Source organism: Equus przewalskii, chromosome 1 (genome assembly GCF_037783145.1).
Source record: "Equus przewalskii isolate Varuska chromosome 1, EquPr2, whole genome shotgun sequence".
NCBI lineage: Eukaryota > Metazoa > Chordata > Mammalia > Perissodactyla > Equidae > Equus > Equus przewalskii.
The window spans coordinates 118,624,492-118,641,777 of NC_091831.1; the positions used below are offsets into that span (position 1 = coordinate 118,624,492).

At 56.3% G+C, this 17,286-nt stretch overlaps 1 protein-coding gene across 1 annotated transcript; it reads right to left on the reverse strand.

Annotated features, from left to right (window-relative positions):
- Window positions 1–1,809: 1,809 nt before the first annotated feature.
- SNX33 (sorting nexin 33) lies at window positions 1,810–16,443 on the reverse strand. The gene is made up of 2 exons (XM_008522267.2): window positions 13,206–16,443; window positions 1,810–6,891 (listed from the first exon to the last, which is right to left on the reverse strand). The coding sequence occupies exons 1-2, from the start codon at window positions 14,674–14,676 to the stop codon at window positions 6,638–6,640; spliced, it is 1,725 nt and encodes a 574-aa protein (XP_008520489.1). The 5' UTR covers window positions 14,677–16,443; the 3' UTR covers window positions 1,810–6,637.
- Window positions 16,444–17,286: the final 843 nt, after the last annotated feature.

Consider the following 17,286-nt stretch of genomic DNA (forward strand, 5'->3'; position numbering starts at 1 on the left):
AATTGGCAGTTGATAATAAGTAAAATGAAGAAAAACAAGGCAGGGTAAGGGGTCAGAGGACTAGGACTAGGAAGGCTCTTCAGATTGGATGGTCAGGGAAGGCTTCTCCAAGGAGGTGCCATGTCCTCGCCCAGGATCCGAACCCGCCAAACCCTGGGCTGCTGAAGCGGAGTGCGGGAACTTAACCAGTTGGCCATGGGGCCGGCCCAGATTCTAAACTCTTAACACAGTCCACAAGGCCCCTCTCTGGTTTTGAGGATGCAGCACACCTGGAGCAGTGACAATGCCCATACTCATGAACTTGTGCCCCTGTGTAATCATGATAACCATCATTTGAGTGATACTGGGGGAAACTGAGACTGAGTGGTGACCTTGCCTGAGGTCCCCCCAAGGAATCCACCCGAGGAGGGCCTGAGGTGTAAGCCTGCATCTCTTCACTCTTGGGCCATGCCATCCTGTGTGTGATGGTGTGTGTGACAGTATCCTGCCCTGGACTGACAAATAACCATGACAGCCAGCAAGGAGTCTGATTCCTGTGAAGACAGGGTGACAACAGGGGACAAAGATCAAGGTCAAGGGGAGGTGAGGGGCCTAGTCGCAGGCCCAGCCCTGCCACAGGCCTTAAGGGGCTCACCGCATCAGTTTTTTCACTTATGAAGTGGGCCTGCCTCTATCCAGGGCTGCTCTGAGGCTCTACTCAGAGGCTGGGAATCCAGGCTGCTCCTTCCTGAGCACTAGCTGTGTGCAGGCACTGTCCAGCTGATGTGCTGCTCACAGAACCCTCCCAACAGCCATCTGGAACTCCTGTGATAAATGGAGAAATGGAAGCATGGAGCATTTAAGAAACAAGTGTGTGAAGAGTAGGATTTGTGCTCCAGCTCAGCCACTGGGGCCTGCCTCAGGTGGTGGAGGGAAAGGAACCAGGGGGCCTCTTACTATCTGGGGGGTAGCAGGGCTGTCTAGTGGACCCTCATACTCACCCTGCCCAAAGCAGTCCTGCCAAAATGGCAGCAAGGCAGATCAGGTCAGCCCAGAAGATGTTCCAGGGGCCTTCCGGCTCCAGCCAGCCTCCACTTGTACCTTGGGCATCAGCCATTTGCCTCCCAGGATGGGTGGCCCAGGCCTGGGTCCCATCTCGCACCAGCTCGGCTACTCTAGCACTTCCCTTGATGGGCCCCATTTCCTGGTCTGTACAATGATGTTGATAATCTCTTGCATACAAGGTGGTTGTGAAATTCTGGCCATCTAGTGTCCACCACGGTGCTGCCTACACTAGGGGAGGGTGGAAGCCCCAGAGGTTGGGAGAGCTAGGAGCAGTGGGGACTTGGACCCCTTCCCAGGCAGAGCTGCATGTAGGCAGCAAGACCTCAGGTGACAGGGGGTTGCACAGGGTCTCTAAGCAGCCCGCAAAGCTCCTTGTGCTTGAGCATGTGGTGGGAGCTGTGGAGTGATGACCCTAAGCCCCAGAGGAGGCCACAGGCCACAGCAGGGACTTTTGCTAGCCCCTTGAGGTTCCCTGAGGCCCACAAGATAAAGGGGCAATTGAGGGAGCCCTGAGTGCCCAAAACAGAGAAAGGGCCAGACCCACAGATGCCTCAGGATGAAGATCAAAGGAGCAGATGGTGGGAAGGGAGGACGTGGGGGAAGATGACCAAAAGGCCCCATGCTAACCTAGGACCATAGTGGGCACCACAGGCCCTGAGCCGGGGTCCAGGAGCTCTGCAAGAACCCACGACAATGTTGGCAGCCAGGGAAAAAAAAAGTAGCAGAACACTAAAAGAAGAAGCAAAAGAAAGGGAAAAGACGAAATCAAAATTAATAAAGTTTAATTAAATACCTACAAGACAAGACATTGTCAAGTAATAAACTGAACCCAACTCAAATCCGTATATATGATTTACCCTTAATGTGGAATTAGGCACATTTCATGTGTGTGATTCAGCCCCTAAAATTCAAAGTGCCAGGGGCCTGTCTATGGTCATCAAATATGCCATCTCCAAAATTTATGTGCATCCCTGGGGAAAGGAGGGATCCCTACGTTGGTTTCAGATTACCTTTTTTAGTATGTGGGAGAATGAGAAAGCAAAAGAGAAATTCAGGTCAGTGACAGAGAAATGAAGGGATGTTCCTCACACATGGTTATTTGTAAATGGAGATCCTGAGTCACTGTAGATGCCACCATGCAATGCTGTCGTCAGCCTCTTCATCCCTTGGGGGCTGGTGGGACTCATCCTACCCTCAAAGTCCCGTCGCATTTCAGCAGTTGGTTTGCCGGCCTCCCATTCTTACACACCTCTGGAGCGGACATCTGCCACCCCCTCTTCCTTCGGACCTACATGTGTTAATCATGTGACTTTAAGGAATGAAGCCAGAGAGCTGTGTTCAAGTCCAGCCCCACCTCAGCCTCACTGTATGATCCTAGGCAGGTCTCTTCATCTGTGAAATGGAATAATGATGCCTACCAGGGCTGCTGTGCAGACCAAGGAGGCCACCACTGTATGAAACACTGCTTTTTAAACAGACCAGACTGCATTTGGGGTTTGACTAACAAAACAAAACCAGAGGAAAAAAGGTTTGTGTTAAACTATGTTGAACCCTGGAGCAGGGTTTCACAATCAGCCCTTTTGAGCTATGTCTGGGGGAGGTGAATTTTTCTTTTTCCCCGTGGTCTTTTTGCTACAGCTCACCGTCTCCTTCTGCCCCAGCCAGTGGAGAGAGGTACTGGAGCTGAACTGGTGCGGAAGCAAGTTGGGGTAGGTGGTGAGCTGAGCAGGCTTGGCTCCCGGAGGCCTGAGTCAGCGGGCAGGCAGGCAGGCAGGGCGGGCCCAGTCCTCACATGCTTGGGGAGGAGATGGTGCAGGAATGTTCCTCCCGCCCAGGCCTGGGCCCTGCCCACCACCTCCTGGCTCCTGCTCGCGTAGATGCCGCAGCCTCAGCTCTGGCTCAAGAGATGGGAGATGCCTGGAGCTTTGTTGCCTGGGTTCAGCCAGGGGCCTTCAGAGGCAGCCTGGCCCAGGGGTGGGCAAGGCCAGACCACAGAGCCAGCCGAGAGCTGGGTGCTGGCCCTGGAGCATCCCCCTTCCCCACTGGGTGATGCTACTAGCTGCCACCCCTCACTAGACCTCAAGTTCCCCATCTGTGCAATGAGGAATGGAACTTGATGGTGTCAGATGACAGATGAGCCCAGCTGGCTCCCTCAGAAGGTGGTGCAGCTGCAGTCCAAGTGCAGCTACATATGTGTGACACCTTTGCTATAAGCATGTATGATATTGTGGCCGTGTGTGTTTAAATGTGTGTGTGTCGCTGGTATGGCTGTGACGATGTGGCTGAGGCTGATGCTGTGAATGGATGACAACACGTTTGTGGACATGGCTGAGTATATGACCATGCCTATGTGTGTGTGGCCAGGTGTGGCTTATGTGCCTGAGGGCAGATTGTGTGGCTGTGTGGCTGTGTCTGCTTTGTGTTGGGCAATTGTCTCTGTGACTGTGGACATGTGGATGACTGTATGGCACTTGCCATGCGATAGAGGGGCGGGGCTAAGCTGAGCCTAGAGCCACCTGCCTCCCCCAGGCCTGGCTCTGCTCCAGGTGTGGCACAGCTGTGGTACAGCTATGGCATAGTGGTTCACGGCCCTCTTGTGTCCAGAAGGTGACAGGATGCAGGACCTGAGGGCTTCCTCCATCCCCAACCCTACCATGTGACCACAAAGCAGACTTCTTTCCTGGGCTGGGCCAAGACTGGGGCTCGGGGTCCCCTGACACCCACCCCCAGGTCCTGGTAGCTGACCAGGGCAGAAAGAGACGCCTTGTTTTCCAACACCTCACAGAAAAGTGAGGGAGGGAACTGGAGGCAGCTGGGCCCAGCTCAGCCTGGAACATCTGCCTGGCATGTGACTGAGGCCAGCTAGAAGGCCCTGCCACCACCAGGACACCCACCCCAACTGGTCCCCCAGTCCCCTGCTGAAAGGGTTTCTGGCTAGCCCAGACGGATCTTAAATTCTCCCAACACCCCAACCCACAGAGATAGAAAGAAACCGGGGGCCGGGGGGTGGGGGGGGACTGTGACATCCTCACTCCCCAACCACACATACGCCTCTCCCAGCCTAGAGACCTCAGGATGACTGGAGTAGGCCTGACCCATCCCAAGACATCACATTCTGATTCTTCTCCTGGGTCCAAGCCCCCCTGAGAAAACTGTCAGACCAACTTCCTCACTCTGAGGATGGGAAGAGTGGGAGGAAGGAGTACAAGAGGGTAATACTATTCCCAGGGCAGGAAGCATGAACGGGGATGGTCCAGGCACTGTGGGTGAAGAAGAGCATTCCCATCACCTCTGTGCAGACTGGCCTCAGGAAGACCTCCTCCTGTGGTCAGAGTGCCCTCTGTAGAAGGCCACCTGGAGGTCAAAGCTGAGAAGAAGTGAAGGGCAGGAAGGTCCCTGGGTGGGTTGGAAAATGAAGGATGGAGGGCAGGGAGGAGGGAGGGGAAAATTCCACAGAAAGTCCCAAATCTGACCTAATTTTGACCCAAGGCCAGAGGCCCATTCCAGAAGTTCCTCTGAGGACGCCCTGTACTGAACGGGGAGCCTTTGCTGCCCCTGACCCCATCTCACTGCCCACGAGCTCCCAGGACCCCTGGCCTGGTCAGAGCCTCCCCTGATGCCCGGACCCCAGCAGCCTTCCCTCCTCCGAGTCCCTATTGCCCTGAAAGAGAACTGTGGCTTCACCAGCGTACTTCTGTCCTGTGTATGAACATGCTCCTGTTCATCCTGCCTGGGGCACCCCCAAGGGCATGGGTGAGGGTCCTCCTCCGTTTCCCACTTGGAAGCCACTACAGGGCTGGGCACCCAAGACTGCTTGGAAAGGACAGTTTCTGAGCCCCACCCCCTCCCCTGGACAGGGCTTTCCTGGGGGCAAGACAGGGACACACCTCTGTGGGGAGAGCAATCCCCTGTGGATTAGACTGTCCTGGGCACAGCTTCCTATCCCTTCCTCATGCGACTCTCAGGCCTAGATCACTAGATCACAGAGCAGCACAGCCAACCCCCTGGCAGGACTCCACCCATTAGAGAGATGAGGCTGTGAGGTCTGGGAAGGGTGTGCATCCAGCTAGGGCCCATGGCCACCTCTAGCTCCCCAGCTAGCACCTCCCATCAGCACAGCCCTCACCCCAACTTTTGAGGTTCTGGGGTAAATTCTAGGCCCACCATGACCTCAGAATCTGGGCCAATAACTCTCAGGGACAATTAGGGTTCTATTCTTCCCCCACCCCTCACCTCCTCCAGACCAAAAGAAAAAAAGTCATACTTTTGTTATCTTAATTGTAAAAGATTTATCAAGAAAACAAGAAAGAAAGAAAAAAGATTCAAGCAGCAGTAGTGGGTGCAGCCATGACCTCCTGGGGGGGCCAGTGGTGGCACCTGTCAGTTCCCCCAACCCGCTGCTGGATCATGCCCTGGCAGGGGAGGAAGGAGTGGCCCCCTCAAAGATGTAAACACGGGTGGGTGAGAGACAGCACAACCCAACCAGGACCTGGCTGGCATCACAGTGCGGCTGGCTGTGGGCAGGTGGCCCAGGATCCCTGGGGCAGTGGGCGGGCCGGCCCTGTGTTTTTCCCCTGGGTTTCCCACTGTGCAAAAGGAAGGATGCTGGGGTTCACAGGGGCCAGAGATCCTGGGAGCCTGAGGTCCAAGCCTGCTCAGAATGTGGGAAGTTATTGCTGGTGAACTCAAATATCTGGTAACTTTTTGGGGTCCCCTCCAGGAAGGTGCCACCAGGGTCCTGGGGTCCATAGCTTGTCTCAGCACCTTGAGCCCAGGGAAAAGATGCTGCATGGTGCCCTAACCAAGGGGCAATGGGACTCAACAGGTGGAGAGGAGTAAGGAGGGAGTTGGCCTGCAGCCTCTCCTGCATGGGGTGGAGGTGGGGCAGGGAGAGGGACATGGTAGCAAGGAATATCCCTCCCCTCTGTCACATAGGCCAGAATCCCCACTGAGGGGGGCCAAACTTGCTTGGGAAAGGTAAGGGAGAGAAGAGGGGTATTTTCATGCCTCCACCTTTGCTACACTCTTCCTCTCTCTCAAATGTCCTCTCCTCTATTGTCCCCATTATTGTCTGGCAAGTCTTTGTCATTCTTCAAGACACTGCTCAAATGTCACCTAGTCCATGGAGTCTTCCCTGACTGGCAGAATGAGTGGTCCCTTCTGTGAGCTTCCAGGAACTCCTGGCTCTTTGATGTCTGACCTTCACCTTGATTGGGGACTCCCTGAGGGCAGGCATGCTGCAGCTCTGGTGCTCGGCATCTGAGCTGGGGTCACAGCAGGCCCTGGTGTCTGCTGAATGAATGAGGGTGGGTGGCCAGGTGAGTGAGTGCTATAGGCTCTAGGGGAGGCTAAGACCCTGGCCTAGCCTCAAGTGACTGACCAGCAGCCCAGGCCTCAGCCTGGAGGGTTCCTGGCCCCATTCTCACCCCTGCTGTGCCCCCATCTCTAAGGGGTGGGGACTTCCCCAGGGGTACCCATGACTCCTCTAAAACCCACCTCCAACTCCCCTAGCCACTACTGGTACAGGAGGTCTGGAGAGCAAAGTGTACTGCAGCAACCAGGCCTGGGGTGGGGAGGGGCCAGGTACACGCAGTCAGAGGTTGTCATACATGCGCAGCGTCTTCTCCAGCTGCTGCGCTACCCGCTGGTAGAAAAGGATCTGCTGGCGCAGGTAGTTCTGCATCATGTGCTTGAAGTCGAGCTCGCGGCGCTGGTGGAAGTGGTTCATCTCGGCCTGCAGGGCAAAGCCCACCACGCGGCAGCGCCTGCGAATGCCATCTGCCTCGTCCTGAGCCATGCGGCCTTCGTCACTCATGCGTTGGCTCTCTTTCACCTTGGCGAAGGCACCTGGCACAGATAGAGTGGAGGACAAGGGAGGTTAGGGCTCTAGTCTCCCCAGTTTGCTCTCTAAACCCTCCACAAGCCCCCTCAAGGGCAGCCAACACCCTCATCAAGCTCAACTCAGACCTCGCTCCTGGACTCCAGACCCACAGTCCAGCCACCTATGGCACTGCCAGCAGCCCACACCCCACCAGTCACAGCCCTGCTAGCTGTATTTATTTCCAGGACCAGCCTGTCCCTACCCACCACAGGCCTCAGCATCTCTGATACTGGCTCCTAATTCAGCTGAGACATTACCTCCTCCAGGAACCCTCCCTGAGCCCCCACTGCATTAGGTGCCTCCCAATGCTCTGAGGTGCCTTGGACTTCCCTCTACCACAGCTCTTACCACCCTGTGGTTTCTCTGACTGCCTCCCTTGGGCCTTTGAGCTCAATGTCTCTAGCACCCAGAAGAAGGCCTGCCCACAGCAGACCCTGATACATCTCTGCTGAACTGATTCAAACTGTTCCCCAATGGACTGCTGCAACAGTCCCCCAAGGGTCTCCCACCTCAGTTCCAGCCCCTGAGAGGCTCTCCACAGCACCTGAAGAGCAGCCAAACTGGGCACCCATGGCTCCAAGCCTTCCCTAGCTCCCTATTGCCTACAGATCAAGGTTTCCACCCATGTGCCTGACCCGTGAGGCCCTCTGGATGTTGGCCATGCACCCATTCCACAGTGACCCCAGGCTCTTTCCTACCTTCATATCTCTGCCTGCTGGATCCCAATGCATAATTCAAGGCCCTGATCAGGTGCCACTTCTACACTAGAGACTCCCCCAGCACCCCCCGGCAGAATGCCTCTCCTATCTCTCCTCTCCTGAGCTCTCCCCAACCCCATCACACTGCTGATTCTAAAATAGCACCTCAAAGGCCACCTGGAGTTTTCCTTTGTATGTGTCTCCCCCACAGACAGGACCTGGCCCCTCCTCACTCCAGACTCCAGTGGACTAGAGGAGGCCATTGTAATAACCAGCTGACAGATGGGGGTGGGGGATGAACCTGGGCAGGGGACCCAATTTGGAAGAATCTGGATGAATCAACAAGCAGTTGGTGAGTGAATCTCAGTTCTGAATTAACAGGAACTTGACTAAGCCACACTGAAGGCAGTAGGGCTGCTGCTGGCAGGAGGCAGTTGGCCTGTGCCTGGCACTCGCTCCTCCCAGGGCTGTAGGAATCTACGGTACAGAGAAGAGTCAGGAGGTGGGAAGGGTTGGCATGAAGGACAACACACTCGAGCACTTCAAAGCATCTCCTGCACACGAACAGCACGTTCATTATCCACACTCCCACTTCTCCTTTAAGGAGGTCTCTGAGGGCCTTCGAGATGCATTCTTTTTACTCTCACTCAAGTTGTCTGGTGCATTTATTGAGCATTTACTATCTTCCAGGCCAAGGCTCTATATGCTGGAATAACTCTGGATGCCTTCAGAAGAGGCAGTATCCATATTAGCTGGCAGGTGTGTGGCTAACTGGCTAAAAGTGGCACTTCAGACAGACCGACTCAAGTTTGGAGAATCTCCACGGCTGCTTACACACAGGACCCCAAAGAACTCTACAGTCCCCAGCTCCCAGCCTATTCAGTCCTTCCTCCACCTTCCCTGAATCACCTCTTACCTCCTGCTCCATTCTGATTGCCCAGGCCTGGGCAGCAGAAGACAGATCACCCCATGACCCAGGGTGAGGCCTGAATAAGAGCCTTCAGAGCTGGAGAGGCCCTACAGGCCAGCTGTCCAACCCCTATGCCACTTCCATCCCACTACTGTACAGGGGAAACTGAGGCCCCAAAGGAGAGAGACTTGTCTAGGGGTTCCCAGCTTCCTTCCTGCCCCAAAAGTGGGGATGCCTGGTCCAGAGGTATCCCTCCACAGTTGGAGAGTAGACACCACTTCTACTGCAAGGAGCCCAGGCTGGGTCCTCCAAGCATTTGTGTGGGGCCCCCAAACAATGGACTCGGGTATCTGAGAAGGTTCCAAGGGGTACAAAGGACCATAAGAAGGAAGGTAGAAAACAGCAGGACAAAGAAACTGGAGTTAAGCTTCAGCAAAAGGAACCTACTAGAAGAGAATACACTGAAATAGCCTGGATCCCACCTGCCTGAAAAAGTCTGGGTGCAGTGGGGGTGGACCTGCATTCAAGAGGGCTTTTCTTGCCCATGGTCTTGGAGGAAGGAAAGGCCCCTTTTGTCGATGAGGAGATTGAGGCCCAAATAATAGGAAGGAATCTATTGCAACTGCTAGGTATCCAGAGACAGACAGGAAGTCAGGGATGGGGGGCAAAGGCCACAAGGGTGGGGGGGAGGCAGAGGCCCCACCCTGCTCTCTGTCACCTCTCGACCCTGTGACTCAGATTTGGGGCCAGGACCAGCTAACACTAACATGCCCCAGAGATCTGCTGGAAGTCAGGGCTCAGGGCTCAAGCCTGTCCAGCATCCCCCCAGTCTTCCTCTTAGGACTCAACCTGAGCACTGAGGACCCAGGGGAGCCTCCTGCCCTGACAATTGTCCTGTGGGCTGGAGCCCAGGAACGGAGAAAGGAGGGTTGAAGCCTCAGAGATCCAGGGTCCCAGGCATATTCCCTAAGCTCCCACCTAATCCATCTTATCCCCATCTCTTGGAGGGCGTTACCACCACCCCAGGTTGGAGACAGGAGGTCTGAGTCCTAGTCCCAGCTGTGTCACCTCCAGCAAGCCACTGCTCTTGCCTGGGCTGCAGGTTTCCCCACTGTCAAATGGGACAGGTGGGACTAGATGTGATACTGATCACATTGGTACAATGCTTCAGAGTTTTCACATCCGTAAAATGGGATAATAAGAGCACTCGCCTTAGAGTATAGTTGAGGTTTAAATGAACTAATATGTATAAAGTATTTAGGGCTGATAGAGAATAAGAGCTCAAGATACTACGTGCAACTGAGTAAAAATGCTTTTCTGTCACAGCAAAAACCAGCTGTGAGTGGCTTGTGGCAATAGGATTCTCTTTGTTTACGGAAGCTGGGGAGGGGAGGTCAAGGAGGGGTTAGATGATGGCCCAGAATACAGAGGCTGGACCACTTGTCCCTCAGGTAAGAGCTTGGTCCTGCAAGAGCCACTTTGCCTTGGCCAACCTGTGAGTTCCACGGCCCTTCCGTGCACACTCTGTGGTCCTGGGCCTGCCTCCAGCCCACCAGGGATGGCAGCTGAGTGAGTGCTAGAGGACCCAAGCCTCCCTCCCTCATCCTTCCACTTCTGGCTCATCTACCCCAGGCACCCTTGGGGCACTCCTTTCCCCATCCGTCTGGCACAATAGAAACAGCCTGGGCTGTGGGGTCAGACACATCTGGCTCCAGTTCCTGCTCTGCATGTCATCCCACCCACTGTGCCTCATCTGTAGAATGGAGGGGACCGCACTGACCTCCCTGGCTTATGATGAGCCTTAGGACACAGCCTTGCCCTGGCTGGCTCTCAGGTAGGGACCACAGGACCCAGCTTGCCCTAGACAGTCACTGTTTCCCCTGTTGTCCCAGGGTAACTGTCCTAGGGCTCCTTGTCACCTCCAAACTGCCCTAGCATGGACAGTTAATTATAGGGTTGCCTTCTCTTAGGAGACCCGTGGACTGAGCTCCAGGGACTGGGCCAGCAGGCAGATGGGTTGGTGGGCCTCATGTCAGCGCCAACTGGGCTCAAAGTCCCATTTTACTAACGTGGACACCGAGGGGAGAAAACTCTTTCAAGCTCACCTCAGAGGCAATGTTTGTCCAAATCCTGGTTTCCTGATCCCACCTAGGCCTTCCATCTCCTTCCATCTATGGCCTCTCCCACACACTGGCCATCCATTTAGATGCTGGGACAGGGTGGACAGAATCCAGGGACCCAGGACCCAACTTTCCTGCTCTTTCCTCTGAGAAAAGGATCCACTCACAGGGCCACCATGGGACCTTCCCCTTGCCCCATGCCCAGTTCTGCCAGCCAGATTCCAAGCCCCTCTCCCTAACTTGCCCAACCACAGGCTTGGAAGTGGCAATGCAGAGCCCAGAACAAGGAGTAAGCCTAGAAGGGCTTGGCCCATTGGAGAGGGGTCCTCCGGGGGAGGAAAGGTGGGTCGGCCTCTGTCTGAGGTTGAATGTGTCACCCCAGAGGACTGTTGGCCCCTCACTCTTAGAAACACCTCCAGTGGAGACTCAGAAACGGCCTCTCGCAGCTCTGTCTCCCCACCCCAGGGTCAGAAAGGCCAGTCCGGCTTCACTCCCTCCTGCTTCAATGTGAGCCTGGGAGCCCTGGGTATGGCGCTGCCTTCTCGCCCCAGCTCTGCCCTGGGTGAGGGTCCCCAGGCACTGCACGGGGGCAGCTGTTTAATCCTCTGGCCCTGCTTCCCTCCTCCTGCTGCCCTCACAGCTGCCCCAACAGGAACACGCCATCAAAGGAGCTGGTCGAACCAGCTTTCCCAGGCCCTAGCGCTGGCAGCAGCGCACGTGGCTCTACTTCCGCACAAGGAGACACTTGCCCCAGTGGGCCAGAGCCAGCCCCGGGCCACCTCCCCTACCCTATCCCTGCCCCAGAGCTCAGTCAGCACTAAGGTATCACTCTATCCTCGAAAAGACCCTCCCCAGGAGTCCCTTCCCCCACCCTCTTGAAGGGCTAAGAGCTCATGGTTCCACCCTCCCTTTTTCCACCCCCCGCAAAGCCCCAGTGTATAGTTGTATATCCTAGTTGTAAGTCATTCTAGTTCTTCTATGTGGGACGCCGCCACAGAATGGCTTGATGAGCAGTGTGTAGGTCCATGCCAAGGATCTGAATTGGCGAACCCCAGGCTGCCAAAGCAGAATGTGTGAACTTAACCATTCGGTCACGGGGCCAGCCCCAACCCTCCCTTGTTTTATTGATCATAAAATTAAGGTCCAGAGAGGGAAAAGCACTTCCCAGAGACACACAGTAAATTAGGGGCAGAGCCAAGACTAGAACTCAGGCCTCTGGTCTCCTGAAGCTGAAAGAAGAGGCAAGAAGAAGGGGTATGTGGAGATGAGAAAAAAGGGCAGAGAAGAGAAGGAGGAAGAGAAAGTGAGGGGAGAAAGGAGGCTGGGAGCTGGAGAAGGTCTAGAAGTCAACCTCCTGCTAAAGGAGAGCAGGGCTGGTTTACTCCAGACTCTCCTGGGTACCGAGGTAAGGGGTGGGATTTGCTGTCCCCCAGACTCAGTCCAGAGGCCTGCCTCCAGGCCCCACCCAGAGGAAAACTCCCCACCAAGCCAGGCGTGACCTCAGGGCCTAGAGGCCAGGGAGCTAGCCCCACGCCCTGCAGACGTTCTTCCTGAGTTACCAAGCAGCCCCAGGGAGGACCACACCTCTCTCCTGACATCTGCCCTGCCTGTTGTCCCAGGACTGAGCCACCTGCCGGGTCAGCCCCTGACTCACTGCTGAGGCAAGACGACAAGTCAGGCTCGGGAAGGGGGAGTTGGATGGGTCATGTGGATAGTGCCCTGGACCCCTGGTTCCTCCCCCAGCCCAGCCCGGGTGCCCCTAGGTGACCCGGGATGAGTCACTTCCCTGGCAGTTCCTTGACAGCCCCACAGTAACAGACAGGGGCCCATCCTGTTCCTCTCCCATGGAGGGGGCCGTGAGAACTGAAAACATGGCTGGCCTTGGGAGGCAGCCAACAGGGATGTGTCCTTAGGGAGGTGCAGGAGGAACGGACATTCCCAGCTGGGCCATGGACTCCCTGTGCAACCACCCTTCTGTGAACACCAGCTTCTTCATCTGCAAAATGGGGACAGGGACTCTCCTGCACACAGATAGGGAGCTCACAGATAGGATATGCAGCGGTGAGACCAGGCTCCGAAGCTGCAAAGGCAGGGAGGGGAGCTTGTGAGGAGTGGGAAGACAGGCCACTCTCTGTGCTCTTTGTTATCTGGGTCTGTGTCCGTCTCCCTCATGAGCCTGTGGGCTCCTCAAGGGCAAGGCCTGGGCCCTGGTCATCTCCGTATTCCCAGACCCAATCTGATACCTTAAAGAGCTCAGTGCATGATGGGTAAATGAGTAAATGAGACAGAAACAGAGAACATTAACGAATGAATGAACAAACAGACAACAAGAAGGTAAACAGCAAGCTCCAAGAGGACAGGGACCAGACCCTCCACAATAATATCCCTGCACCTGCCACATAGGAGGTGCTCAACACACTTGTGGACTGAATGAATGAGACAGAGACAGAAAGACTAGATGAGCTGTCTCTTCTGTCTAGGCCATCCTCATATCCCCAGTGCCCAGCAGAGTGCAGACTCAGTAAGGGTCTCCTGCCTGCACTGGGTCTTACCTTTCTGCAGGTGGATGATGTCAGGGAAGTTGGAGAGCAGGCCCTGGTAGAGAGACAGTGTGTCAAGCATCTGGAAGAGGTCATTCTTGGGCTGCTCAGCGAACATCTCACCAACGGCTTCATAGGTACGGCCCGTGTGAGAAATGGCACTGTTGAGGGCTTCAGAGCTAAAGGGGGGGTCCATCTGGAAGGCATGACTGATGGCCTGGAAGGCACTGCCAAGCTTCTGGAATTCCTTGCGGAAGCCCCCCACATGCTTGCGCACCAGCTCCGATGCTACAGTGCTGAGTTGCAGGACGCTGTCATCCATCTTCTTGCTGAAGGCCTTGAAGGTGTCCACACGGTCCTCCACATCCTGCAGGTCCTGGTGCTCTGTGGGGATCTGGAAGGTGAGCAGGAAGCTGGCACCCACCATCTCATCCTTCTCTGCCCGGCGTTTTCCCATCTTCCACTGCTTGTCATCCAGGCAGCTGAGGAAATGCTGGAAGCCCTCATACTGGGACAGCACAGGGTGGCTGGTCATGTGGTCCATCCAGAGGATGAGCCGCCGCTTCCGCTTCTCAATGAAGTCCTCCTCGAAGCGGCCTGTGGCCTGTTTCTCTGGCAGGTGGGGCACTGAGATGACAGTGAACTTGTGCAGAAGGCGGTTGTAGAGCCAGTCAAAGTGTTTGTAGCGCCGGTAGACAGGTGAGCCAGCATGGGTGGGTGTGAGCTTATAGGAGATGTAGCTTTTGATGCCCTTGAATTTGGTCTGTTTGGTGGGGTCTTCCACTGAGCAGGCGAATGGGTGGGGGTTGGCCTTCCACTGGGGCCCACGAGGGCCCATTTCAATGGAGTATGTCTCGGCAATCTTGGCCATCATGGGCACATCACCCAGGATGAAGGCCTCCACTCCAGAGCGCACAAAGCATGAGAAACGGTTGAGATTGCGCCCCACCACACTGCCTCGCTTGGCAGACGCCAGGCTGTCCTGCCGCTCCAGGGGTGGCTTCGGCCGGAAGGCCATGTGCTGGCTTGGGTAGGCACCAGGGTAGGAGAGGTTGAGTGGGGGGTGCCCGTTGGTGCCCAGCCCACCAGCCCGTGGCTCCTCCACCACTGTGCATCCATCATCCCAGTCATCCCAGTCATCATCATCATCTTCCTCAAAGCTGCCCTGGTTTGAGAGGAAGCCACTGCCCCCACCACTCCTGGAAGTGTTGGCCACACTGGAGCTGTCATACAAGCTTGCCTGGGTGCCCAGAGAACCTGCAAGGCTGCTGGAGTAGTTGGCATGGTTGGAGCTGGTGCCAGAACGGATGATCTCCACATAAGACGCGGGGAAGAGCCCTGTTTCACCACGGCTGTTCTGGCCCTGCAGCCAGCCATCCAGCGAGGTCTCACTGAAGATGACCAGGTCCTCATCCTGCTGGATGCTGATTTCCTCCTTGTTCTCGCTGCGGAAGTCATAGAGAGCTCGGCCTTTCAGTGCCATGGCTGGGCCAGTGGTAGAGAAAGATGAGGAGAGGGTCCTGCCCAGAAGTGGGGACACTCACTAGGGTGTCCAAGAATGCACTAACAACTCACGGCCTGCCACAGCAACTCAGTCTCAGCCCCTAAGGCGGGGTCTCAGCACCCACTGATGCTGTCCAGCCTCCTCTTCAAAACAATGTCCATGGCCCAGAAACTGCCCTTTCTGGTCTCCTAGCACACACATGTGAGCAGGGAGGGCTCATGTCCATAGTCTTCCTCCCTTCCCTTGGCAGTTCCTCACGGGGGAGTCTCTCTCTCCCCCTACTCCCAGAAGAAAAGTCAAGTGACTCGGAGAAACCAGCTCTGAGAGGGCAAAAATTCGACACTTTCCACTGGAATAATGTTCTAAAATAGAAGAGAATCACTCGGAAGCCACCGTTCCAGAAACCCCAGCAGCTCTGGCTCCCAGCTCCTTCTGGCTCCTCAGGCCTTGGGAGGCTCTCACATTCCTCTGCAAATCTGCTCTTTCCTCCTTCCTCCTCCTCCTCCTGGGCCACTGGGTTTTCAAAAATCCAGAAAATCCAAGGGGGGCAAGGAGAAAAGCAGCAGCCTTCTGAATCCAGTCCAAGAGTGGATGTGTCCGGCTTCACAACAAGCCAGGCCAGGAAAACAAGGACTGAGGCTTACACAACGAGCAGCCAATTCTTCAACCCCAGCGGCCCAGGCCGGCCCTGGGCCGGTTCGGGCGCCCTCTCCCCGCCTCCCAAGTGGCCAACCCCCACCCTGGTGAAGGAGAGGGCGCGACGAGCCGCTCAGGCGACTTTTGGCTACTAGCTGAGTGGCCTCTTTTGTTTGTCTAATTCCTCAGCAGTTTCTAAGCCTGAAGCTGACCCTGATCTGAGTCCAAGGACCCCCGTTCCAAGGTAACCCCCGCGGTAACCAGTCTCGGTGCGCGGGACCCCACCCCTGGCGTGCACGCACACAGTCAACAGGAGTTTGGAGAGTGAGCTCCCGCGAGCAGATGGTGCGCCCGGCCGTCTGTCCGTCCGTCCTCCTCTCGGCCCCGCGGGGTCTGGCCGGTGGGCGGCAGGCTGCGCCCCCAGCCCGCCTCCTCCTCCAGCACTCGCAGCCCCTCTGCGCAGCCAGCGAGAAACCAGCTCCAAAACAAAAAAAGGCGATTCCGGGAGGTGGCGTCCCGAGGAAGGAGGGAATAGCCGAGGGGGGAGGTGAGGGGTGGGGAGAAAGAGGGAGGGAGGAGAATCAGGCTGGGGAATTGGGCAAACTCCACAGCACTTCCGTGTATCCCGGCTGGGCAGGGACGGCCGGCTCCGCCCTCCCGCCTATTCCTGGTTTCTTTCCTTCTGGCCGTCGCCGTCACTCGCTTGAGCTGAGATTGGAATGCATGAGGGAGGAGACGACCCTGGAACTAGGGGGCTGCGGGCCTCCAGGATCAGTTCCTAGGGCGGCCGCACCCCCGAATCCGTCTGTCCTCGCGGGGAGACACCTCCCGCCCGGAGGGGCCTGAGCGCCGCGCGGGGGAGCTCGCCAGCTGCCGCCGCCTCGCCTCCTGGACTCCGTCACCCTCCTGCCTTTTCCGTGACGCAAGTGGAGGAAAACTCCGAAAGTTTGCGAAGCGTGGGGCTACCAGGAGGGCTCCGGAGCCGGGACCCGGGAGAGGGGGTTGAGGAAGGGTGCGTGGAGAGCCGCAGACGTCCCCTTACCTCTCACCTGCTCCCCACCGCCGCCCCGGCGTGGTGCAGCCTGGGGATTGTTCTCTGGAGGGGGCCCCAGAGCCAGCTGCACCGTCACCGAAGAAGCCTGAGTGGCTTCTTCGCTGCAGGTCCTAATACCCTAGCCAGAGAGGGCCAGGAGCACCCCTGCCCTGGGCGACTTCCTAGAGGAGGAAGGACAAGACCCTACATCTGTAGCAGCAGGGAACAAGCTCTCAGGCACAATCCAGTTCCCTCTTGCTTTGCGCGGCGCGGGGACACTGGATGTTCTGTCTTTGCCAGCAGCAGCGGGAGAGGGGTGGTGGGGGTAGGCTTCTGGGAAGAGGCAAGGGGATTTGACCCTTGGTCAGCTCATTCAGAATACTGGGCACTAACTCAGGCACTATGCTGGGCACTGGGGCTTACAGCACAACAAGGCAGTCAGGGTTCCTGCCATGGAGGGTTTACAATCCACCCTCGTGTCCTTGATTCATCCATTCTGTCTTTATTCAATCATGCATTCAAGGAAACATTACCTGAGTAACTATTCCATACCAGACCCCTAGGCTACAAAGATAAGTAAGAAAGTATCCTCCCAGCAGCTCAGATGTATTGTGACTAGTAAACAGATGCTCCCCGCTCTGTGTGACCAGTATCATGAAATGTGAAGGGGAGGGCACTGAGCCCAGCCTGGGTGGAGCAAGGATGAAGAAAGGCTTCCTGGAGGAGGTGCCTAAGGTGAGGCAAAGGTTTCAGCCACTACTCTCCTTCCTGGCTGTGCCCTGGTGCCTTGCCTACCTACCCCCTCCAGCCAGAACTTCCTTCCCTCTCATTCTCACTCTTCCCACTTGTTGCAGATTAACTGGCACAAGGTAGCGCTGCTAAAGGTGTGCACCCTCGGCTATTCTGAGGGGTGTGAACTG

Excerpts from the sequence above, each read along its gene's own strand:
- SNX33 (XM_008522267.2), bottom strand. The coding sequence starts at position 14,676 with ATGGCACTGAAAGGCCGAGCTCTCTATGACTTCCGCAGCGAGAACAAG. Across the intron at positions 6,892-13,205 it reads CATCATCCACCTGCAGAAAG|GTGCCTTCGCCAAGGTGAAA; the intron begins GTAAGACCCAGT and ends TATCTGTGCCAG.